Source organism: Talpa occidentalis, unplaced genomic scaffold, assembly GCF_014898055.3.
Source record: "Talpa occidentalis isolate TD23 unplaced genomic scaffold, MPIMG_talOcc4v2.1 talOcc4.10, whole genome shotgun sequence".
In the NCBI taxonomy this organism is placed as follows: domain Eukaryota; kingdom Metazoa; phylum Chordata; class Mammalia; order Eulipotyphla; family Talpidae; genus Talpa; species Talpa occidentalis.
In genome coordinates this window covers 85,625,301-85,650,890 of record NW_023600993.1, presented here as the reverse complement: position 1 = coordinate 85,650,890, position 25,590 = coordinate 85,625,301, and the positions used below count along the sequence as shown (strand labels likewise).

Below are 25,590 nucleotides of genomic sequence, written 5' to 3'. Positions count from 1 at the left end.
AATGAAATTTGATTTAAAGAACAAAGCAAAAACAAAGCAGGGGTCACAGATCACAGAATCATGGAATGTCAAGAGACATTAGATTTAGGCCAATCGCCCTATTTCACACATGAAGATATTTAAGGCTCAAAGAAAAGAAAGGGGCTTGTGTTTGAAGCCATATAAGTAAATGGTAGAGCAAGGATTAGAAGCCAGTTCTCCTAACTTCTATTCTAGTACTTATTTTTCTTGGAGGGCAGTCCCTGTTTCCCCCACTGACTCAGCTGCTAGACCAACTACTCCTGGTTCCCCATTCTTTAGTCTCTTGGTTCTAGTAGCAACTGGTCCCCTCCCCCAGCCCTGCTGCATAGTACCTGGAAAGAGTTTGCTCCAGAAAGGCAGAATTCTGGCTGACAGCATCCACTAGCAGGTTGAAGTCCATCTGCACAGCATAGGCCTGCTCCAGCAGGGCACTGGGAACCAGTGAGGGGAAGAGAGTGAATGGGGCATAGCTCACCACCTGGTGAGGAAAGAGAGGGACAGACACCTAAGTTGGGTTGTTTTCCTGGAAAATAGTGGTTACCTCCGGGAAGGGAGAGAGAACAGGATGAGGAAGGGATACCAAGAGAAGTTCTAGATTGTAATGTTTTGTCTCTTTACATTAAAGACAAAAAGATCAAACTGGAAAAAACAATAAAATTTTAAAAATTACTTGATGGTTCAAATTTTTAAAAATTAAAGTTAAAAACAAAACCCCCCAAAAAAACATTGAGCACTTACTGTGTGCAAGGCACTGCTTTAAATACTTTGCATGAGTTGATCATGCAAAGGAAGAAACTATTATTATCTATACTTAATAAATAGATAAGGGAACTGAGTCTTAGAGAAGTTAAATAACATGTCCAAAATTATATAAGGTTGGGGCCTCCCTGGCGGCGCAAGGGGTTAAGATGCAACCTATGAAGCTATCCGCTATTATAGTGGATAGCTATCCGCTATCGTGGCTACCGCAGCACGAGTTTGATCCCCAGCCAGGGAGTTAACCCACATGGCACAGCAGACTTCTCCTGACTCCCCCGCTGCTCCCCTCAGCAGTGTATTTCAGTCAGTCAGCCTGTTCTGGTCCCGGCTCTGTCTCTGGTGAATCCTCTCACCCCCCACAACTCTGGTCTGTACCCTAATTCATGTATGCATGAATAAATACATTATTTTTTTTTAAATTATACAAAGTTGTCAAATGGGAGCTGAACCAGGATGGTTATTTAACAATACACACACATACACACTGAGCTCCTAGCCAGCAGGTATCCACGCCCAGACCCCTCCCCACACCAGGAACTTACACCCTTTAGTACTTTTGCCTTCTCACTGGGGAAGAGTGAACTCTGGCCCCCAGAGTGGAAGTAAGGAGTTTTCCCTCAGTGTTGGAGATGGTGATCAGGTTGCCATGCCTGGAGTTCAGCCATGTTCTGAGTTCTTTATATTTGGGGAGGGCCTAGAAACCCAAAAAGTATCTAGAACATTGTTTCTAGAATAGATAATGCATTTTGAGATTCCCAACAGCCAGTGAACTAGAACTTGGGTGAGAGGGCATGATCATGTGACTTGTTTTATAAAGCATTCCTAAGTTCAACCTGAGTTAACACCAGTTTGCCATTATGGTAGTACAAGTTTGGTGTTAGAAGTTGGCACTTATATATTTATTTTTAAAAATAAATACAATTTTGAATAGATGATATAAACACATGATACATAATTCAAAAGAGACAGAAGTATACATAGTGAAAAGTATGTCTCATTCCCACCCTTGCCCCAATGACCCAATACGCCTCCCTAGAGGCAAATGGTGTACTAGTGTCTCACATAATCTAGCATCTTTATACTAATATAACTATGTACATACATATTTTCTTTTTCTTACACACATAGAATCATATTACACATAGATTGTTTCATCTTTGTCTGTTTTAATATTTCAGAGGTATGTCCATGTGTGTTCAAATTTAATGGCTGTATAGTATTCTATTTTTGAATATACCAAATTTGTTGAATCTACGCTTATATTATGAACACTTAGGTGTTTTCTTTTCACCTCCCGGGTTATAGTCAACTGTTATGAATATCCTAGAATACACATACTAGGTATTTGGAATTTATGAAGTCATAAATTATAAATTTCTAAACGTGGAAAAGCCAGGTAATTACAGTAAATCCATTTAAATTTTGATAGGTAATTCCCAAATTGCCATTCTCAGCATCTATTTTAAGACAAAACTGAGGAAGGGTATTTGCAAGAGTAAGGATCACTCCCCCTCCATCATCCCTACCCTCACCCCTTCATCCCAGCTTGAAGCCTTTTTGAGTTAGACTGGGAATTACTGGAGATTATGTAAGGCATGATCTCATACTGAGTTCAGGTTTAATGATTACAGGGGCATTTCCTTGGCTATAAAACCCAGAATGCTGCCTCTTTCAACAAGTCTCATCTGGTCTGAAAATGCACAAAGAATTTTTCTGCTAAGTCTTCCCTCTGCCTCTGTCCCCAGGACCTAGGATGTCCACTTCTATTTGGGATTGATCATACACAGATGTTCCCCACTGTCCATAGACTAATGGCTGAAACACAAGGTCTTTTCACTTTTGATTGAGACACAGATACAGGGTAATATTCTTCAACCATAAGAAAAATTATAGCATATGCATAACAATAAACAATCTGTTTCACAGTCAGGGAGATGAAAAACTCCATCAGAGTGACGGGGAGAAGAAAAACTCTCATCTTATCTGAAGAGGGGCAAACCAGAACTCTACTCAAACTGCTGCCACATAGGAAACCACTTTTCTAGTTGCCAGCTGATCTGATTTTTCTTTTCTCTTTTTTTAAAGATTTATTTTTTATTTATACAATAGTTGGGGTACAGGCCATAGGTGCAGGAGGATGAGAGGATTCACCAGAGACAGAGGGGGGGGCAGAACAGGCAGAGAGACCAAAAGCACCGCTGAGGGGAGCAGCGGGTGCAACAGGAGAGGTCTGCTGCGCCATGTGGGAATATCCCTGGCTGGCCGGGAATTGAACACACACTGTAGAGGCTGCAGACAGCTTCACAGTACTGTGCTCAACCCACTGCGCCACTGGGGAGGCCCTCTTTTTTGTCTTTTTTTTTTTTTAAAGATTTTTATTTATTTATGCATACAAGAACTGGGGTATGGGCCAGAAGTGTGTGTGGGGTGTGTGTGAGAGGATTCACCAGAGATGGAGTGGGGAACAGAACAAGCAGACTGACTGAAATACACTGCTGAGGGGAACAGTGGGCAAGAAAGGAGAGGTCTGCTGGGCCATGTGGGTAGGTGGGGGATCCAACTTGTGCTGTAGAGACTGTGAATAGCTCACAGTGCTGTGCTTAACCTCTTATGCCACCAGGGAGGCCCTGACCTGATTTTTCAAGACAAACTGGGTATCTAGATGTTTTTTAATTTCATGATTAAAAAAAGTTGGTTTTGATATTTTAAAGATATTCTGGTGAAAAAGCAACAAAATACTTTCCTCTGTGGGTAGAACAGTGATAGCAAAAGGAGATTTGGTTTATACTGGATACCCTTTTGAATTCTGTATCCTGTTCCTGTATTTTAAAAAATGAATTAACTCCCTAAACACTGCAGAAGCCAGCTATTCAGTCTGCACAGGCTGGTTTGTAGGCACAATAGACAGGATGAAGTTCATGCTCTTCTTCCACCCAGTAGCCAAAGCCTTTGCCTGCCTTTGGATTGCCTTCTCTACCACTATGAGCACTTACATGCCCTGAATTCAGAGTGTTCTTTTGAACATATCTTGCATTTTCTTACTGTGGGGCTTCTGTTATGCTGGTCCTTTCTGTTATTTGCCTTTTTAAGATCTAATTCAAAATACCACTAATGAATTACATTCAGATGTCCTATACAGCATCCTGGGAGATGCAGTAAAACATGGGAGTCCAGAGCACCAAATCAGGAGGCAAATTCCTTGGATTTGAATTCTGGCTTCATTGATTACACCACCATTTAAATGATCTCAAGCAAGTTACTTAACATCTCTTGACCTTGGTTTCCTCATCTCTATAGTGGTGAGGAATTAAATGAGTTAGTGATTCCAAAGTGTTTAGAGTAGTGCCTAGCACACAGCAAATACTTAATAAATGACAGTTAATATTGTGCAGCAGGCTGCCTATGTTTCCTCATAGATCTGATATTATTTAATTTTATCTTGTGTACATTTTCAAACTGGAGCACGATTTCTAGAGGATAGATCTCTGACTGAATCACCTGTGTCCTCAATGCCTAGAATGTTCTAGCATAGATCAGGCAGACAGTAAAGATATGAAATTAAACTGCACACACACACGCACACACACATTCATACACTTTTTTTTTTCCCCTCTGGACTGGGAATCTCATGGAGTTAAATAATCAATTCATGTTAAGTATTTAAAACAGTGTCCTGTTCACAGGGAACTTGGGAAAGAATACAAATTCTGGATTGGGAATCTCTTTTCTAGGCTCCACCAACTTTCAGCAATTATGAGTACTAGACATTAATACAAAATTATCTCCTGTTGATTAAGAGAAGAAACAAAATCTGGGAGCAGTAAATGCTTTATCCTGCACTCAGACAAGCAGTTCACAAACTCTAAAGTCCACAAATCAAGCAACCATATTTCCACAGCCAGAGGCAGACCTTCCAGTGTTTGCCTCAGGTGACGGCCATTCTCATTACTCAGGCATCAGCACACACTTACCCCTTTGGACTCTCCACCAGCCCCTTAACTAGATTCTGGGCACACAGAGACAACAGAATGTGACTTGACTAAAAAAAAAAAAGTTGGTGGCAGCTCTTTTGTTATCAATATGGATGCTCATAAAGCATACTATAAAAAAAAAAAAAGTAAGGTACACAAGAGTTTGTCCAGTAAGCTTCTTTGTAAAAAGTAAGGAAGGGAAGCAGGAATATACACATTATTTTTTTATTGGAAAGAATAAATAAGAGTGCCTTCAGGACAGGAGAACTGAGTGGCTAGGGAACATGGAAGGGTGAGTTAAACCACAAACTCTTAAGCCCTTTGAATTTTGAACCATGAAAATGTCTTACCTGGTCACAAAATTTAAAAGGTGGGTTTTTTGTTTGTTTTTGTAAAGGGTAAGATTTTTTAAGAGATGTGGCTTGGACTCAGCAGCTCTAATTTTATGTATCAACCCTAGACAAATGCCCAAACAAGGCCTGCATATAGATGTTCCCTGTAAGGCTATCTGTAGTCTAAAAATATCAGAAACCACCTAAATAGCTACTAGTAGAGGAAAGTTAAACCACCTAAATAGCTACTAGTAGAGGAAAGAGGTGTTGACACATCAACACCTGGCATATTTTGCATCTGAATTAAGTTGATCCTAATGAAGGAGCTAGAAAGAGCTCTAGGACAGATGTTAAATAAAAAAACTAAAAACATCACAAAATAATATGTGTGATTCAATTTTTTTTAAAAAACTATGTATATAGTGTATGTGAATGCACAGCGAATGACCTAGAAGGATATACAACCAATTCTAGAGAAGGTAATGTGATTAGGGAAGTCTTAAAAAAATAACAGCTCACTAGGCAAAGTGCTTCATTCATGTGAATCATCTTCTCATTCTCTTATCAACTCAAAGGTAGGTCCCAATATTAGCCTTTCTTTTATATTTGAAGAAAATGCAGTTGAGAGATGTTAAGTAATTTGCCTAAATCACACTTCAAATCCCAGATTTAAAATTGACTACTCTAGCATGTTGCTTTTTTACATATGTCTAGTTCTTGAGAAAAATTAAATAAAGCAAAAGAGATGAGGTCTCTGAGCCAAAGGAACTACCTCTAGCCTGGCAGGGGCCAGACAGTGTTCAGTTGACCCTGAGCAATGTAGTCAGAGTTGTGTGTAGCAGGGCAGAGGCTTACATCTGAGGAGTTGGGCTTCTGTGAGGTCCTCAGCAATACGCCCTCAGCCAGGGCTCGGTCTACGGCCTGCCGTGCCAGCTCCTCCAGCAGTTGCTCATCCTGTAATAGATTCTCCCAGACAGTAGCCATCCCAACCTGCAATAGAAGAGGGGAGGACTTGGTGACAGATGGCTTGGGCTCAGCAATCACCTCCAACATGCAGGATTCTAACCTGTTTAAGAGGGAACAGTGTGGTACAGGGGCATGAACACTAACTAGTACCAGCTCTTAACAACTTTCATGTACACAAAACAGAAAGCCTCACAAAGCATTTCCATTGCCACACTCTCCTTTGATTCCTAATACAGTTCTGGCATTATTCTCACAATAAGGAGGAGGAAGCTCAGAGAGGTAAAATGACTCTTCCAGGCAATGATTATTAAACCTGGACTTGAACTCAAGTTCTGGGTTCTCAGTCCAATGTTTTTCATTGAGAAAGAGGCACTAGTGCCATATGTGATTGGGGAAGTTCCTTCCTCTCCCAAAGCTGCAGATTCTCTATCTGTGAAAGAAGGAGGATGGGGTTGACCAGTAGTTTCCAAACCTGGCTAAATATTCTGGAGAGCTTGGGAGAGAATACAGGTTTCTGGGTCCCACCCAGAGATTCTGATTCAAGAGATCTGAGGAAGAGAAAGGGACTGAAGCTCTGTATTTTTAACAAGTTTTCCTGGATTATTAATTTTCTTTCTTGCTCTAACAATCCATGCCAACAGATCGCAAATAAATTACGTAGCATGGATGGGGATAGGGAAAGAGCCTTTTGTGGAATACCATGAAATGCAGATAAGGTGTATCCCTCCCAAGCAGACTTACTAGCAGGAAATGATTACATTTCATGTATGTATGGATAAATATCATCACAGCACCAAAAGAGAAACTATATTTGAGAATCACATTAAGCAGGATAGAAATAAGTGAAACCCAGATGTCATATATAACAGAGTCCCACTGGCTGTCCAGAAACACACATCCTGATACTAATTCAATTTGTAGTAGGCCCCAGGAATTTAAAATCTAAATTAAAAACCTGGAAACACCAGTCATTAATTCTGTTCTGTCCTACTATCATTTGATTTTAGGAACAGAACAAGGCTACCTGGCTCAGTTGTTGCCAGGAATAACCTCCATCACATTCAGCCCCATTCTCCTTTCCCGTAACAGAATTATTGCTAGAATAATTATGAAAGCCCGCTGGCCGCATCACAATGCTTTGAAAGAATGAAGATATGATGGAAAGAAGGTCCTGACAACATTCCCTGTTGGGTGATAGATGAGGGCAGTGATAGTAGAGGACAAAGCTCTGGAACCATTCAGACTGGAATTTGAGCCAATAATATTACTTCCTTTATAAATAAGACTGTGGTATGAATTAAATGAGAAAAATCTGTGTGAAGTTGCATAGCCATGCTTGGAGGTCTATACTTAGGAGCTTCTTTTTTTGGCTGTACCCACTTCACTTATATACAGGTGACAGAGCAACCTGGTGGCAGAACCAGGACTAGAAACTGTGCCTCTGGCTAAGCTTCCATCTTGCCACAGTTCTCAGATTCCAACATCTCTACCTATTATCAGGCTTGCTTAGTTGGTAAACACTGATTGGCACTTAATGCCAAGCCCTTGACATTGTCTATTGGGGATAGACATAAAAGGTAAGACATAAAAATAATCACTGTGAAAGTGTTAAATGTGCTCTTTGTCTCTCTCATTCTACAGCCTCAACTCTTCATGTGGCTTTATTTTTATTTTGCTGATGACACTCAAATCTAGACCTTCACGATAGTGCGTTCCTGACCCTCATTCTAGAATATCCAACTGCTTACTGGGAATCTCAGTACAACCACTATTTATTGTTGCCACCCCCACAAATCTGTTCCTCTTCTGATAAACCCCACCCCGGGGATCTAAGCTTTGCTGTTACTTCTCTACACCCTATTCTCCCTATATCCTGTGGATTCTATGAAAACATATAGTGCATCACTTTGAATTCCTAAATTTCTCTCCATCTCACTGTTAGGCGCCTCACTTTTCCATCATCTTCACCATCATCTCTTCCCTGGGCACCACACAGATGCAGAGCGAGGACTGTTCGGGGACCAGGATACACTAGCCCGTCTCCCTGTTCTGGGCCTTGGCACTTGCTGTTCTCTAGTAAAACCCACCCCTCCAGACAGGCGTTTTGGACTGCGTTTCAGAAGCCCTCCCTGTTCTTCCCCATCTGGGGCTTTTACAGCCCATTCCTCTACTCTGTACCGTAGGAACCGTGTTTGTCTTACTCACTTCTCTAACTCCAGCTCCTGCTACTCAATGGTAAATGCATGAATGATGAATGAATGAATGACAGGGGCCAGAGTTTCAAAAGCCTTAAAACGCCCACAAGGAAATCGGTTGGACTTTACTCTGTGGGCGAGGTCAGTGCCTGTGAGGGCCTGGTCTCCTGTCCGCGGCTCCCACCCTGCACAAAGCTTGGTCCTAATTGCTCCCCCCACTTTTTTTTTTTTTAAATTCCAGTTTCATTGGCACGGTGTCCCCGCCACCGGTCCGATCTGAAGTTAGAGGAGCTAGAAAATCCAGGATCCACACGTATCATCCCAACCCCCTCACTAGTTTCCTGGTCTCTACCACAGGTAGGAGCTCAACATCTCCCAGCCTCTGGGGTTCCAAGAATCGGCCAGACCCCCTCCGCGATAGCCTTCCTCCCGAGGAAACGTGACCCTCAACGGCCGCCGTTGCCGCGCCTCAACCTACTGGGTCGTTGTCCGGCCGCGCACGGTGCTCAAGCCCCTCGCGCCGCTACTCGCTACTCCAGGGGGCGGGGCCTCGATGCGGCGCAGGGCGCCTGCGCGGGCCGCCCCAGACAGGCTTAAAGAGCCGGGCGGGGGCGGGGCCAGTGCTGGTGCAGCTGGACGGCGGCCGGGAAGGCCCAGTCCGTGTGAGGGCAACTTTGCTTTAGGGCTGCGCGGGCTAGATCCAGGCTGGCTGGACTTTGAGAAGGAGGGGAGGAGTCAGGCTGGGTCGGCAGGGAGCTGCGGGTTTGTTTAGCTCGTAAGGCGCCAGAGCTGGTGACGTCCAATGTAAGATGGGGAAACTGATGCCCAGAACGGGACTGTCATACCTTGGGGGCACACGGGTGATGGGGGTAGGTGTGGTGATAGAGGCTCCCGGAGGGCTGGAGACCCGCGCAGGGTCCCAGAGCCGCTGTTGGAACCAGGCTTCTGTTTGCCACTCAGCGGGGTCTCAGAAAATCTCACCTGATGCGGAACGGCTGCGGGAGAAGCTTGGCGGCCGAGGGACAGCGTTTTCATTTTTCGAGCAATTTTTAAGTTAGGGACGTTTGAGGAGGATCCAGGTTTTTCCAGAATGTCTAAGAATGTCTAATAACACTTGCATGATGATCTGGGGCAGTTTTTTATTTTATTATTATTATTTTTTTTAATGCAGGTGTACCACCTCATCCCTTGGCGCACCCCTCCCCCCTCACTGGTACCCAAGCTTTATCAGTTCCTTTCTGGGCTGTGACAGTCTTCGCAATCTGAAGCACCTGGTATTTATCTGTGCAGGCTTTGAGGAGTTAACTGTGAATATGACACAGCCCCTGCTTTCTCCTCTGATTGAGAAGTTAGACAGGTAAACCTTTTCTGGGGAAGGGGCTCGTGTCTTAAAAGATGGGTAGGAATTGTAGGTAGTGAAGAAAGTAGGGGTGGAGGTTAGAGGCAGAAATAGGGGTAGTGTTCCAAGCAGCAGGTAAAGAAACAGCAAATGAACGACAAATAATCGAGTGCGGCTAGACTTGTTTTAGAGACGATTCGGAGTGTGGTGTACTACTACTCAGCATGACCTGGGAATTAGAGCAGGCTGTTAGGAGTTCAGTCTCGGAGAGGGAACCTTAGGTGCCAGGCTAAGGTGTTTGGCATTGTGCATTGGGGAGCTAAGAGTTTTAAGCAGCAAAGAGACATGGTTTTGTGTGTTAGGTGCTGGTTACAGTGTTGCACGTGATTTAGAAGTGGGGGAACAGTACTGGGAGGCAGGTTGGAGGGAATTAACATGTGAGATGATGCTGGCGCCTCAGCAGTGATTGAGGAGATGGGGAAAAGGGGAGAGATTAGAGGGAGATCTGTGATTAATTATAAATCAGTGGCCCAACCCAGGGCCCAGGAGACTTTCAACTCCTTAAACATTCTGTCTACCGGACAGCCAGGGGTTTCCTATCTTGTTGAGGGAAGGGAATGGATAAGGGCCTGATTATTTCCATAGTATCCTTCTTTTGTCTGCTTTTGTACCTGAGATAGAGTCTGAAGCAAAAGTTACTATAATGGACCCCGGGTGGCAGGGAAAATTCCACCGTGTTAATCAGGAACAAAGGAAGCTATTTTTCTGTGCAGGTTCCCCTCTCCAAGATGGGTGCCAAATGATGTCTGTAAGGTGTTCATTGATGAGATTTGGGGAGCATCCCAGACCTTAACAGCCCTTTGATTGAGTCCCCTCACATGTGGCAGGTAAGGTGTCTTTATTCCCATTTTGTGGATGTGGCAGCTAAACCTGAGAAGTTATGTAACTTATTCAAGGGAACCCCATTTATGGTGGGACTGACTGGGAGTGAGGGACTCTTGACCAAGGGTTTTTTCCTGAGAGGTTTTGTCCTTCCTGCTCCCTCTGTCAGGATGCTTTGGTTTTCTTTTTCATTAAAAAAAAATTTTTTTTTTTACATTTTAAAAGGACAGACTTACTAGGAAAAGGAGAAAAAGAGAAGTACCTGCTTAGTCACAGGCAGGCAGGAGGGCTGCCAGGATGCTTTGGTTTTTAATCTTGACATGACTGACTCCTTGTCCTTCAGATATTTGCTCCTCAGGTATCATTCCCTCGCTATCAGTCTGTATCACATGTATTCTGAGTATTTTCTTGATAGAAGTTATTAGCACCTGAAATTATTAACTTTGTTATTTCCCTCCACTAGCACGAGAGCTTCATGAAAACAGTTATATGCTCCCCACTTTATCCCCATCCCCTGGAATGAGGGGCATAGTCGATGCTCAGTAATATTTGCTGAATGATGGAAATTGGCTGGGGAGGGAGGAGGGTAAACCAGCATTAGGTGAAAGCATGTTTCAGTACTTCTCATAAATTACCTCATTCAACACTCAGGCCTTTCAGGGTAGGTACTACATCTCCGTTGGGTAGGTAAGAAAACATGCTAAGTGAGGTCATGTCATTGGCTTCTTGCTTTTGAGGTCACAGACTTCTTTGAGACTCTTCATTGGACACAGCTTTTCACATATCATATGGAGGAATTCACTGACCTCCTTGGACCCTAATCAGGGCCCAATTCCTAAACCCAACTTTAGGGAACTTGCCAAAGCTCTCTCTGGCCCCAAGCCTTTGCTGGTTCCTCATTCTGGCAAGGATAGAGTCTATTTAGTGGACTAAGTGAGCCTGCTAAAGATTCTGGAACAGAGAGAGATCATGATTCACTGAGCCTTTGATGTCTCTGACCTGGGTTCAAATCCTGATTCTACAAACTAGCAATGGGACTATGGGCAGATCTTTTGATCTCTTTGAATGCCACCTCTCTCTCTCTCTTTCAAAATGGAACCTGTTTTTTCCCTTAACAATGGCTAATCTTTATTGCTCTGCAAACTAAGTGCCAGAAACTTGGCTAATGCCTTTACAGTTATCTCACTTTATGCCACAAACCTGTGAGCTTAGTACTGTTATTATCTTTGTTTTATAGCTGGGGACTTGGAAGCTTGAAAAGGTATCCCTACTTGCTAAAGTCCATGCAGATTTGTACTGTTAACCAATGTACTCCCACACATGCACCATAGGAGGTGCCATGAGCTCAGGCTTCCTGAATCTGACTTTTGAATCCATTGCATTCTCTGTTTGTGGGTTTTGTGGAAATATTGTAGGTCTGAATTTGGCGAAAAAAGGACAAGAAAGCCTGCACTACAATGTGAATGGAGGTCAATCCCTTAATTCTGTGCCTTGTCCATCAACCTCTGAGGGCCTCTCTCAAGCCTGGACTAGGCCTCTTGATAGGGACATCTCTTGGTGGCAGAGTCTGCATCACACAGTCTCCATTTGTGTACATGACTGTTGTCTGTTTTTAGCAATGACATCACCCCGCTTGGTATTGTTGTTTACGAGGCTGTCTCCCTACCTGGCAGGGGGCCACTGCTTGGGCAGTCAGAATGGAATTCCTGTGTCTTCCAGTCCCAAGCACTGGACCCCCGCAGTGCTGCTCCGGAAATGCCTGTGGAATCAGAGCGGGGACTCTCCCAGGTGTTGGGGATTTACTGTTTGCCAGGCCTATCCCCGATGCTTTATATGTGTTTTCTCATTTACACCCCCAAGATAATCTTGGGAGAAGTTACTGTCCCTATTTCACTGAGAACAGACAGACTCATTAGGCTTTACTTGTGGCTATAGATGACCAGGACTGACTGTAGGGCCTGTGGTCTCACTGTGCATTATGGACTCTTGGACGTTGTGGGGGGACACACATTCCTTGGCCCCTAGGGTCCTCAAAGACCTTCTGTAAGCAACTCTCATTTTACCCATGAGCAGACAGAAGCCAGAAAGGAGAAATGACTTAATTACAGCTCCTCTTTGCCACTTTCTATTGTACTTAACCACAGTCACGTGCTTTTGGGCAGGATAAGATGTGATTTTATTCACTGTTACACCACCCAGATAGCCTGACACTCGGTAAATACTATAAATTTTATTTATTATGGAAACATTGAGAAAGGTGTAAAGATTAGGATAACACCCATATACCCAGCATTCTGTCATAGCTGAAGGCCTCTCCACATCTGTACTCCCCCAGAGGCAGAGACTCTCGTGAGTTTGGAGTTTTCCTATGCAGTTTTTTATTGAGAAATAAGACGTCGTATACCATAAAATTTAATCTTTTCAAGTGTACGATTCCGTGTTTTTTAGTGTAACACAAAAATGTGACTCCGTCAGCACAGTCTAATTCCAGAGCATTTCATCATCCCCGAAAGAATACCCATTAGCAATCATTCCTCCATTCTTGCCTCCCTTCAGCCCCTACCCACCACTAGTCTGCTTGCTGTCACTATGTATTTGCCTCTTGTAGACTTTTCATATAAATGGACTCCTATATGTGGTTTTTTCTTTCACTTAGTCTGGTGTTTTCAAGGTTCACTCATGTTGTATGTGCACCAGCACTCCATTCCTTAGTGTTCCATTGTGGGAATACACCACATTTTGTTCACCCATCAGCTGATAGTGAGTTGGGTAGTTTCACCCTTTGCTATTATGAGTAAACATTGCCATGGGCATTCATATACAAGTATTTATGTGGACTTGCTAGGTCACATGGTAACGCATGTTTAACTTCTCAGGAACTGCCAGACTATTTTCCAAAGTGGCTGTACTATTTCACATTCTCAACATCAGTATATGAGACTTTGTTTTTACACCCTTACCAACACATGTCTATTTGTTGTTGTTGTTGTTTTTTTTTTTTTCATTTATGCATGCAAGAACTGGGGTATAGGCCAGAGGTGCGGTGGGTGAGAGGATTCACCAGACAGAGTGGGGAGCAGAACAGGCAGATCTACTGAAATACACTGCTGAGGGGAGCAGCGGGTGAAACAGGAGAGGTCTGCTGCGCCGTGTGGGTCACCTCCCTGGTCGGGGATCGAACTCATGTCACAGTGGCTGCTGGTAGCTTGATAGTGCTGAGACTTTAATCCTGGCGCCACCAGGGAGGCCCGGTGCTTGTCTATTTGATTATCAGTATACTAGTGGGTATGAAGTGGTATCACATTGTGGTTTCAATTTGTATTTCCCTAATGATGTTGAATGTGTTTTCATGAATTCATTGGCCATTGAAATATATATTTTTTTCTGAAATTTTAAAAGGACAATTTTATTAGGTAAAGGAGAAAGAAAAAGAGGTGGGCAAGATTGTTGCCAGCCATTGCTATATCTTCTTTGGAGAAATGCTGCCTCAAATCTTTGGCTTTAAATTGGATTATTTGTCTGTTGTTGAGTTGTAAGAATCCTTCATGTGTTCTGGATACCAAACCGTTGTCTTATATATGACTGCAAATAGTTTCTTCCATTTTGTGGTAGGTCTTTTTGGTTTCTTTGAAGCACAAATGTTTTTAATTTTAATGAAGCCCAATTAATTATTTTTCATTTGGTTGCTTGTGCTTTGTTCGTTTTATAAGAAGTCATAGGCCTAATCTAAATCACAAAGATTTATACCTATGTCTTCTAAGAATTTTGTAGCTTTTGCTCTTACATTTAAATCTGATTCATTTTGAGTTAGTGTTTATATGAGAGCCTATGTATTTTTCATCCTTTTACTGTTTTTTTTTCCCTAAATAATATCTGATACTGTGTTCCCTATTTTTTGGACTGTATATAAATTGTAAATATTGTATATATTTTTATGCAACTGGATTTTTTCATTCAGTCTTATGTTCAGGAGAGTTATCAAGTTGGTAATGGTAACTAGTTCACTTGTTTTCACTGCTCTAGAGGTTTCATTGCATTAAAATATCATATTTTATTTATCTTTTCTCCTGTGAATTTATCTTTTCTCCTTTTCTCCTGGTTGTCTCTGCTATCTTGCTATTACAAATGGTAAACTGTCTAAAATGTGCTTCCTTATGTAGTATGTTGAAGTTCATGAACTTATTCAGATTTACTGGGCACTACAAAATTTCTCTAAGTGGTTTTCAATTTTCTGCTCCTGCCAGCAGTGTTAGAATTGCTGTTGTTTTATATCCTCGCCAAGACTCAGTAGTGTCAGACAATTTTTTTTGTTTCTGCTAATAGTAGTTGTGAAATGATATCTCATTGTGATTTCCCAAATGAATAGCATAGTTTTTCAGTAAATATTTGCATAATTGGATAGATGGATACATGAAAGCAGAACAGATGAGTCTCTTTGATGAGACGTGAATCCTTTTCTCTGCCTGTGGCTGGAGGATGGCAGGGCTCTGCCCCTAGACTGTGATGGCCTTTTGTAGGGAGATCCTGGGACTAGTTATTAGTTGAGCATCTGACAGCTCTAAAAGAAGGAGAAGGCAATTATGGTTTGGAAAGCAGTTGATGGGCGCCTTTCCCCAGGGAGAGCTCAGCCCTTCCATCTCCCTGAACTTTTACCAAGAAAAAAGGGGATTGGAGAAAGAGAAGCCAGAGGAATTGTGTACAGATGAGAATAGGGGGCCCCATCATTCTAGGTGACCTTATGGCCCCTGTATTTTTGGGGTATGTACTTTCCTTGTTTTACTGAGTTGGTGGTGATGATAATGATGAAAGCAATAATTATATATTGAACACTGTGTGTGAGGCACTGTGCTTTTTTTTATATGATTATTTCACCTAATTCTGTATGAAGTAGGTGTTGTTATTCCTGCTTTACAGATCAGGGACAGAGGATCAAAAGACTGAGTGTTTGCACTCAAGCAGTTTGACTCCAGACTGCTTAAGCACTGTCCTTGTATTGTTGGCCCAGCTTGTGAACACAGAAGGGCAAAGAAAGGAAATAACTTGCTTAGACTAGGGTGGGAGAGAAATACAAGTCATGATATCTATTGGGCTAGGCATGGGGCAGACAGCAGGGGCACAGGGAGATGCCCCTGGGGAAGATGTTCTTGAGAGGCAGGTGCCCAGTGGACACGGCTCACTCAGCAGGCACTCTTGGGAACCTTTTCTGTATCAAGTCCTGTGCTGGCTGCTAAACCTGCAGAGTGGGAGCTTCCTATTCCCAGGTCTCAAGAAAGACCAAGTCTTGTTGGGGAGACAGATGAAAATAAACAAACTTACCAATAAATATTATAAACTTAAAAACTGGGACACGTGATACCAAAGAGAAAGATACCATTTATAGAAGGGACCTACGTTAACTACTAGAGCAGTTAAAGGAGGCCTCTTTGAGGAGGTGGTAGTAAGGTAGATCTAAGACTTGAAGAACAAGAAATAGGTAGCCATGCCCTAGTTTGAGGAAGGAGTATCCCAGGTAGAGGGAATAGCAGAGGCAAAGTCCCTGAGGCAGAAAGGAGCTTGGTGGTGTGTAAACCCTCAGATGGAAGGTCAGTCTATCTAGAGGGGAATCTTGAGAAGGTGGAGCTGCCTGATATGAGTCTGGGGAGTCTGGGGAGTGGGAAGGGCCAGGCCATGGATTAGTGGATGGTTCTATAGGCAGATGCTCCATGAACATACACAGGTAATAAAATTGTGTAGAATGTAATACACACACACACACACACACACACGCGCGCGCGCGCGTGCGCGCGCGCAATATAAAAAACTAAATAAGCTCCGGGCGATTGACTCAGTGTTAATATAGGGTATCTCTTTGTTAGGATTGCATTGGAATATATAATTGTCTCAATAAAATTTTCAATTAGAAATGAAATATAAGGGCCTCCCTGGTGGCGCAGTGGTTGAGCGCTGGGTTGCGAAGCTGCCCGCAGCTTCTGCTGCGCTGGTTCGATACCAGCGCCTGCTCCCCCCCCCCCCCCCCCCCCCCCCCCCCCCGCCGAGGAGGGTCCCACATGGCGCGCAGACCTCTCCTGCCGCCCGCTGCTCCCCTCAGCAGTGTACTTCGGTCCTTCTGCCTGCTCTGCTCCCCGCTCTGGCTCTGGTGAATTCTCTCACCCTCCCACGCTTCTGACTGTACCCAGTGCTTGTATAAATAAACAAATAAATATTTAAAAAAAAAAAAAGAAATGAAATATAAGACTCAGAGTATTAGATAGGACAATAAAGATATTTGTAAGAACAGTATTTTTAGCCCATAGAAAAAATCCTTAGGGCTGTGCTTAAGGAGGCCCTCTTGTCCTTAAATTCACGAGGCCCAGCTTCACAGAGAGATGGGCAGTTAATGCCTGAGACATAAAGAGCAGCATCACCTCAATATATTGAATACCTCAGTACACGCAGGGTGGATTCACTGGCTGGATTTCCAAGCTTAACTCTTTGAGTGCTCTCTGATCTTTGCCTCTTGACCTGACCGTCTGTGACCACAAGGGCAAGAGTAGAATCACAAACCACCACCCTCCCACTTCACCTTTAATTGATCTTTTGGGAAAGACAAACATGCTTCCCTCATTTCCACTCCACCAGGTTGAGCTAAGTGCCCCTCTCCTGGGAGGCCCTGTGTCAACTATTATTAACCACTGGTGCCACTGAGCCAGATGGGGTCCTAAACTTAGGTGCCAGCTCAGTACTAGTTCCAGTCTGGGGGGCTTCAGAGAGTTTGTTGTACTCAATTAAATGGGAAGCTGACCTGGGCTAGGGCAACCCTATTCTGATCCTGAGAGGGAGAATCTAGGCTTTGGGGTAGGGTAGCTGTGGTCTTAAAAGATCCTGGGACTTTTCTCCCATGGTATGCCCATGTATGGCTCTTCCAGAATGTTGACTTCCTGGGCACTGTCTCAAAATCCATAGTGGCAGAACTAAGACTTCCCCACCACACTATCCTCCAACACGTAGCTACAGTTCACACATTCACCTGGTTGACTTCTGATAGTGGCCTATGCACTTGGGTTCATTTGTTTCAGCAACATTATAAGGCAGGTACTCTGCAGAGAAGGAACCCACCCAAGCCTTGGGGAGGATAAATAACTTGTTCATGGTCACTTAGATTGTAAATGACAGCAGGGATTTGAAGAGCAGTGTTAAGCGCACAACTCAGGCTCAATCTAGTCCCTGCAGCTACAGAGCTGAAAAAGAAACATTGCCTATTTGTAAGAAGCTAATGATAACCTCAGCAGACATTTACAGTGTTTCTGTATGTTAAGTATAGGCTAAACTCTTTATATACTTATTTCATTGACTCAGCACAACAACCCAATGGAATAAGATTAAGCCTATTTTATGATAGAAATTGAAGTTCTGCAGGGAAAAGAGTTCCAGACCACAAAGGGCTAAGGGGATGAAGCTGTTAGTCTGACTCTAGAGCGAATACTGTTAGACCCTCTTTGACCATCTTTTCCCCAGACCTTCTATTTTTGACTTGCTCCCACTTCCCTCGTTTGGCCCTCCCAGGCCCCTCTCTGCCACTGTTTCTACTCTCCCCTTACCTCAGCTCCCCTGGCCAGCCCATATCCATTGCCCCCACACCTTTCATTCATATTCTGAGCATAGTTGGAGCCTAGGGTTGCGCTATCGGGGTGGTGACCCATAGAGGGACACTTTAGCTTGTTGCTTTCAGCCCTTCCTATCCCACCCCATTGCCTGGCATGGGGAGTTTTAGAGGGGCCCACCACCCAGTCTTCTTGCCTACCTGTGGTGCTGGAATGTGTGTAGCTGTGTAGTACAGAGGACAAAGCCAGCAGGATGCCCATACCTGACAGGGAGGCCAGCAGCGAAGGGGTGGGAGCAGCACTGGGCCTCTCAAGGTTGAGTGATTCTGGAAGCTAATATGAGCAGCAGCAACTGCTGGCATTATCTGGGCTCTAAGAATAGTTTGCGCTGAAGAGTTGAGGGCTGAGCCCAGAGGCAGGAACCTGTTTCCACCCCTCACCCTCACCCCACCCCTCTGCTGTGTGGCCTGGAAACTGGGAAGCCTCCTCTGGCCGACCATTTGCTCTGGACGCTGTCTTGTCAGCTATTGGGCTGCAGAAAAGGAAGATGAACCAGGGATTCGGAGCTGAGTTCCCTCACACTGGCAGAATAGGGCTTGCTTTTTCAAGGATCATGTTGGAAGTGACCCTTACTCAGTTATCAAACACTTGAGAAATAGGTGACATAGCCATCTTCAAACATACAAAAATTTAGATGGGTATTCAAGGGGAAAAAATCAGTCTTCTCCCTTCCTGAGCCCTTTCTGGTAAAGGCAACCACACTCACCAGCTTCTGGTTACTGTCTTCCAAGGGTAGGTTTTCCATGGGAAAGCAGACAGACACACAGCTCTTCTTGCTCCATTTTTGCATGAGTAAGAATAGACCCCATACTTTCTTCTCTCCCTCTCCTGTCTGTCTGTCTGTCTCTCTCTCTCTCTCTCTCTGTGTCTCTCTATGTCTCTCTCTCTTTCTCTCTCCACATAATGATACATCTTGGAAATGCTAACAATAATTTATTGTCTCCATTAAGTGCCAGACACCAGTGCCTGTTTCAGTTTATATAAGGCTCATCACAACCCTATGTGTTGGGTACTTTCTCTGAATCTCTATTGTTAAGAGGTTAAGTAATTTTCTAAGATTTCATAGCTGCAAACTGGCAGAGCCAGCAGTCAATCCCAGGCAATCTAGCTTTAAATAAGGTGTTCTTCAGCAACTCTGTACTACCTCTCACACTTGAGTCGTATTACACAGCATGCCCCCGCTCTTCCTAAGGGCAGACATGAGAAATGTATCAGCATTTGCCATGGCCAGGCTCAGGCTGGGATACAGTGGAGAAGAAGAAAAGACCAAGTATCTGCCCTCTGGATCTGGCATCCCGGCACCTCTGTCACCTGAGGCAGGAGAAAGGCAACCCAGCCCACATCACATCCATTCACATGCTCACACAGAGACCTGCTGTTCACGCCCACACGCGTTCTCTCATCCGCACAACCTCCTAGGTGGACTGAAAACATAAACAAATCTTTTAAAGTAAAATTATTTGCAAAAGATTGTATTGTTGGAGTGATAGGGTGGATTTAAGTATTTGAGGTTTGTTTATCTCATGTCTCATCAGATTCTGTAAATTTCCAGTTTTGTAAATAGCTAAGTTTTGAAGGAGTATGTGATTTTTAAATGATATGAAATATTTGTTTTGACCATTCTCGAGTTTTTGTTATTACACAAATGTCTAGTTTTCCAAGCCTGGTTTTCTAATTTTTTGTAAAGAAAATTGGTGGTGTTCTCTTTGGAAAATGTTAAAGAAATGCGGTTGTTCATGTGTTAGTGCCTTGACCGGAGAGGTTTACTACCTTTTATTGAAGTTTTACATAGTATTTTAAAGTGAATGTGGTAATGGAGAATTCAGTTATTAGGGCTGAAGTTTTTGTTTGTTTGCTTGATTTTCCTTGCCGCCGCAGAACTATAGGTGGGAATATGGGCATCCACAGAGGTAGACATTTATGAGATCACCATGTGGCCCTCATGAGCCTCATCCTCTGCCCCCTGGGATCCATTTCAGCAGAGTTGGTGGGGGTGTCTCTAATCCAGGGCCCAACCATTGTTTGAAGTTGGGAACAATTGAAGGGCAAGGGAACTATAGTTAGATCCACAGCTGCTATCACCTGTCCCAGCCCTGGGCACCGCGCCCAAACACTGTCTACATGGGGGCACTTTACCAGTGAGGGCCCACTGGGGATGGAAGGTTAGCCCAGCTCAGCTCAAGAGAGACTGAGTCAGAGGCCAACACAGGGAGGGTAGAGAATACAGGGTGACACAGAAAGACTAAGACTCTTGAAAGTTACGAGACTCTACCAAATTCCAAAAATGGTGAGACTGATTGGGGTTGGGGGGCAACACAAAGTTTTTGAGACAACGAGGGCCTATGACAAAGGTTGAACTCAAGGATGTAGCCAATCAGAGACCCTGACCACGTCAGTCCAGGACTAGTCTTTTTTTTTTTTTTTAAAAAAAAAGATTATTTATGTATACAAGAGCTGGGGTGCAGGCCAGAGATGTGGGGCAAGGAGAGGACTCACCAGAGATAGAGTGGGGAGCAGAACAGGTGGATGTACTGAAATACACTGCTGAGGGCAGCAGCTGGTGAGAGAGGAGAGGTCTTCTGCGCCATATGGGTTGCTCCCTGTCCGGAGATCGAACTTGCGCTGCAGTGGCTGCCGATAGCATCATAGTGCTGAGACTTTACCCTTTGTACCACCGGGAGGCCCCAGCACTGTCTTTTTGTCTGGCCTTCTGTCTCAAGGGGGGCTGCATACATGCACATTTTTCACCCTGGTCAGCCACATCCCAGATTCTTCAGGGGCAACCTCAGGTATTTTGGGGCATACTCTGGGAGGTCCCTGGGGTCTAGTTGTATCTTTAATTCACTACATGACCTTGGGAAAGGACCTGCCCTCCCTCTCTGTGCCTCAGTTTCCCTCACTGTTCAGTGGGACAGTTGGCTTACATGAGCACTCCAGGGCCCGTTCATTCTTGGATGCCCCTTGTGTGTCTCACCTCCCTCCCTCTTGCTGCAGCTGAGGCCATAGTCCCCTCCTTTGTTTGCCCTTTGTGAGGATGGGGGACAGCTGGTCCCTAGTAACCTTTCAGCCATAAATCCATGCTGAGGCGTCTCTCCTCCGGATAAACAGCCTTGATGCCTTTTGGCTGCCCTCATCCTATTTTCTGCTGGAAGCATCAGAGCTGGGGCCCACTCAAGCCCTCTGCAGCTGCCCAGGGCCCCAGGAGGGGCAAACGTCGGACAAAAGGGCCCAACCACCCCCAGGGTGCCAGGGTGGAGGGCCCCTCTTTGGGCCTCACCACCTCGAATTTGGACCACTCTGGAAGCCTCCTCCTAAGTAAGTCTTCCTGCCACCGGTCTCGCCCCTTCAGTCCATCCTCCACACAGCTGCCGCAGGGATCTTATGAACACATAAATCTCACCACACTGTCAAATGCCCTTACTCAGAGCTCTTTGATGAAAAAAATAAATAAAAATAAAAATGCCTTTGATGGCTCCCCAGCTCCTGCAGGATAAAGCACCAAGTCCTAATCTGGCTTTTGAAGCCCTTCACAGTTCAGGCCCAACTGTTCTGTCCAGTATCCCCTTTATGCCCCGCGGCCCAACCATAGCCTGTGTGGCTCCTCTTGCCCTAGAGTTTGGGTTCATGCTCCCCAGCCCCTCTGTCTTCAGTGCCTCTCTCTGTCCTGTGCCTTCCTCTTTCACCTGGCTGGACACAGACAGGCTCCTCATTGCTCTCCCTGTGGCATCTCATGCCCCTTCTAGTCCATTCTCAATGTGGCAGCCAGAGTGAGCATAATTAATTCAGACCATGTGATCTCCTGCCCTAAGAGCTTTTACACTGTACTTGCAGTAAAGTCCAGAGTTCCTGCCACAGTCTGTTTCACTCTTGGTGGTCTGGCCCCTGCCTACCTGTCTAACCTCACCTTGTCAAGCTGCCCTAGCATTGTGACAGGGCATCAAACAAACCAAGCTCTTTCTGCCTCATGCCTTACTTTTTTGTTTTTACTCTTCCTTCTGCTTGGAATATTCTTTCCCTGGCTCTTCCTCTGGCTGGCTTTTTTCATCCTTCACATCTTACCTTAAAATTAACCCATTCAGAGAGGCCCTCCCTGCCAAACCTGGAGTGCACCCCAGTCTCCTCCACAGCAACGGTCTGTTAGTTCCTTCATAGCGTGTACAACAGTTTTTAGTTACCTCAAAAACCATATTTACTTGTTTATTTACTGCTGCTCTATGAGGTAAGGGACCTTGTCATGTCCCTCTCCTTGCCAGTCTGGGTGTCAATCTTGCTTTCATCCTTCAGAATCCTCCATTCTGACATCTTTGTATGCCTTTCCTTTCCCGGATAATGAATGTCTTGCTCCCTTACTGGACACAGAATAGAAGCTGTCAGATGCACATTGAGTTGAATGCATGTGTTTCTCTTAGCTGGGGTAGCATTTTAGCAAAGTTCTGCAATGTCTTTATTCAAAGAAGGACTTCCGGGCACTGAGTGTATTGGTAGCAGATATATTTTAGGCTAGGATTGTTTTCGAATTACATCTTTTCTGCTTATCTCCCCTTGTTTGCTTTCTCCAGTATTATTCCCCACTGACATCTTGGGGATGTCAGAGGGACTGTGCCCCTTTGGGCTTTTGCCCTGTCAGCTCACTGCTCTTGGAAATTGCTCCAAAACAGTCCCTGCTCAGAAGCTGCTTCCCAGTTTGGCAATGGTGGGCTCCAGTACTCTTAGCATCTAGTGATCTGAGGCCTCTGATGGAGAGGAGTTGGGATTAACCTAGGCCCTGGTACCTAGCTTGGCTCCAGGCCCCCATATCATAAATTTTCCAGTCATGGTTTTTGGCCACTTTACCTGCTACCCTGGGCCCTGCTTCCCTCCAGTTCTGTTCCTAGCCCGAGGTTCAGTGGCTCTCTATGGGGGATATAGATGGGTATGGGCAGGCTGAATTTCAGTCTTTGGGGGAAGTGATAGGGTTTTCTAGAGCCATCTGGATCTGAGGGCCTAGGGGAGCTGAGGCCCTAAAAGCACCCCAAGACCCAGCCCTTCCAGCCCTGTCAGTACTTTAAGTCCCTGGAAGATTTTGGTTGCTTCAGTGATTTCAGGAGCAAGTTCCTCCAGCCAGGAGGATGGGCACACTGCAGGCCAGGCTGCAGGTGACCTGGCTGCCACCTTTGGGTGCTGATAAAATTTACTTTTACCTTTCCTGGTGTTAATGTCTGGGATAGGAAACTCACCTTGGGGGTGGGATTCTGGAGTCTGACCTTGGTCTCCCTCTGTCCCCAGCAGGGGCTCAGTGACCTCAGCTTAGGTGAGGCTCTGGACAAGATGACTTCCTTCTGATTCCTAATACCCTGGGGCGGGGAGGGGGAGAGGCTTCTTTAATGGAGAAATGTAAAAGATACAGGAAAATATAGAGACTAATAACAAACCATTGATTATATTCTGTCATATTTGCTTCAAGTCTCCTGCCGCCAGGATTCTGGTCCTTTGGGGACCAGAATATGTGACCCTATACTCATAATATTGGCAAGAAGAGAGACTTAGGGTTGTCTACACAGGCTACTCAGTGGGTGAGTTACTTGGGATGAAAGGGTGGTTATCAAGAAAAAGCTTTCAGACATTCTAACATTCTGGAATCTAGATTCATAAAGTTGAAGCAGATCTTAGGAGTTACCAAGTCCAAAGCCTCAAGGCCCGTGCAACTTCTACATGGCTCTTCCTGGCTGTTGGCTGGCTCACTTCCTTCTGAGGAAGCCTCTCCTGTTCCTGACTGGCTCTGAGAGTAAAATGTCCTGTTTTGCTTCCTGTGACTACCCCATTGCTTTGCTCTTGAAGTTACACATATCACATAGGTAGCTCTGCTCCAGAACAGCTTTTTGGGTGTTTAAAGATGGTACCTTTGTTCTTTAGGATTATAACTCTTGTTGCATCTCTCAGGTATGTGTTGCTTTGCTCACCTTGCCAGGAAGGTGGGCCTTGAGTAGTAGAAGCTACAGGGCAGTTCTAGACCCATTTGAGGGTTGGCTTCTCAGCCTTAGGTTTATATACTGAGCAGGTAATTCTAGAACTCACATTTTATTTGGAACAGGCTAGATTTGCTAGAGGTTCTGATTCTCCAGGCTGATTCTATCGCCTGAACCCTTGGTAAGAAGCACTGCTAGGTTCCTAAGCACCTTGAACAACAAGCAGTTTTCCTCACCCCATGAGCTTTCTATAAATTGCTGAAGCCCAGCTTTTTATCTTCTGACCCCGTGCAGAGATCAAAACCCTGTACTCTAAATTATTTAACAACTTTGTTTCATTTTCTAACTCAAAAGACCCACGTTGACTTCCTGCGGTGGGCATGCGCTCCGTAAGGTCTGGGACTTGCCCTTCAGAGAGGGGAGGCAGGCAAGGAACAACCTAAATTCTAGGAAGAGAATTAAAACAGAATGATGTTTTCACAAATAAGGTAGAAAGAATAAAAGAATACACAATGTAGAAATCCATAAAAATTTCAAAAATGTGTATATATGTGACATTAGAGGCCAGAGAGTGGGTGTGAGGGGGATGCTGGTAATTTATGTTTCCTGAACAAGGGGTGTTTTTTTTTTTGTGAAAATTAATTCGACTGTGAAAGAATATTGCCATGGCCTGATTGCAATGGCCAAATGATTGGGAACAATCAAATGCCCACCCAAGGGAGACCTGTATCACTTCGTGACATGGGGGCATGTCTGTGGGACTAATTTCTGAAAGGGAGTGGGCATTTGTCATTTTAACAGACATTGCCAGATTTGGCCAGGTATTCTTTTTTTTTTATGATTGATTGATTGATTGATTTATTTATTTATTTATTTATTTATTTATACAAGCACTGGGTACAGTCAGAAGCGCGGGAGGGTGAGAGAATTCACCAGAGCCAGAGCGGGGAGCAGAGCAGGCAGAAGGACCGAGGTACACTGCTGAGGGGAGCAGCGGGCGGCAGGAGAGGTCTGCGCGCCATGTGGGACCCTCCTCCGGTGGCCGGGGAGCAGCCGGGGATCGAACCAGCGCTGCAGAGGCTGCGGGCAACTTCGCAACCCAGCGCTCAACCACTGCGCCACCGGGAAGGCCCAAAGTGCATAGATCTTACATGTGGTGCTCAGTTAGGTTCACAGAGTTTACCCACTACTCAGCTCATTAATAGAACTTTTCCTGCATTCCAGAGACTTCTCTTGTGCCCCCTCCAGTCACTACCACTCTTCTACTTGTTAAGTTATTTTCACCTGGTTTGAAATATGTATGGAGGAAAATGTATCTTTGAAATTATCTCTGTATATTTTATAGGATATAGCTCCATCTGCATGTTTAGGATTGGTAGCCCATTCGTATAGAGGATTTCTCAGTGAGCTTAGCCTGACGTCTAGCTGGAATGTTGGCTCTGGATCTTTAGTTCTACGTGTCCAGTGTAAGCTGCCAGGATCCTTTGATTCTCAGGCTCTAAAATTCTGTGGCATCACCAGGACCCTAATGAGGTGATGG

At 44.6% G+C, this 25,590-nt stretch overlaps 2 protein-coding genes across 7 annotated transcripts in view; one reads left to right on the top strand and one right to left on the bottom strand.

Annotated features, from left to right (window-relative positions):
* GSS (glutathione synthetase) overlaps nt 1–10,749 on the bottom strand; it is a 32,794-nt gene extending 22,045 nt beyond the window's left edge. Inside the window, exons 1-3 of one of the 5 annotated variants that reach the window (XM_054696931.1) lie at nt 10,728–10,749; nt 5,939–6,073; nt 354–499 (exon numbers count right to left, since the gene is read on the bottom strand). In XM_054696931.1, the coding sequence (XP_054552906.1) occupies nt 354–499; nt 5,939–6,067 (275 nt within the window). In that variant the 5' untranslated portion in view covers nt 6,068–6,073; nt 10,728–10,749. The other 4 variants (XM_037496471.2, XM_037496494.2, XM_037496487.2 and 1 more) reach the window with 4 other exon arrangements.
* Nucleotides 8,960–25,590, top strand: part of MYH7B (myosin heavy chain 7B) — a 39,057-nt gene continuing 22,426 nt past the window's right edge. For both annotated transcript variants that reach the window (XM_054696892.1, XM_054696896.1), the window contains exons 1-3: nt 8,960–9,048; nt 9,416–9,601; nt 10,357–10,470. The gene's annotated coding sequence lies outside the window, so the exon portion shown is untranslated. The remainder of the gene's footprint in view (nt 9,049–9,415; nt 9,602–10,356; nt 10,471–25,590) is intronic.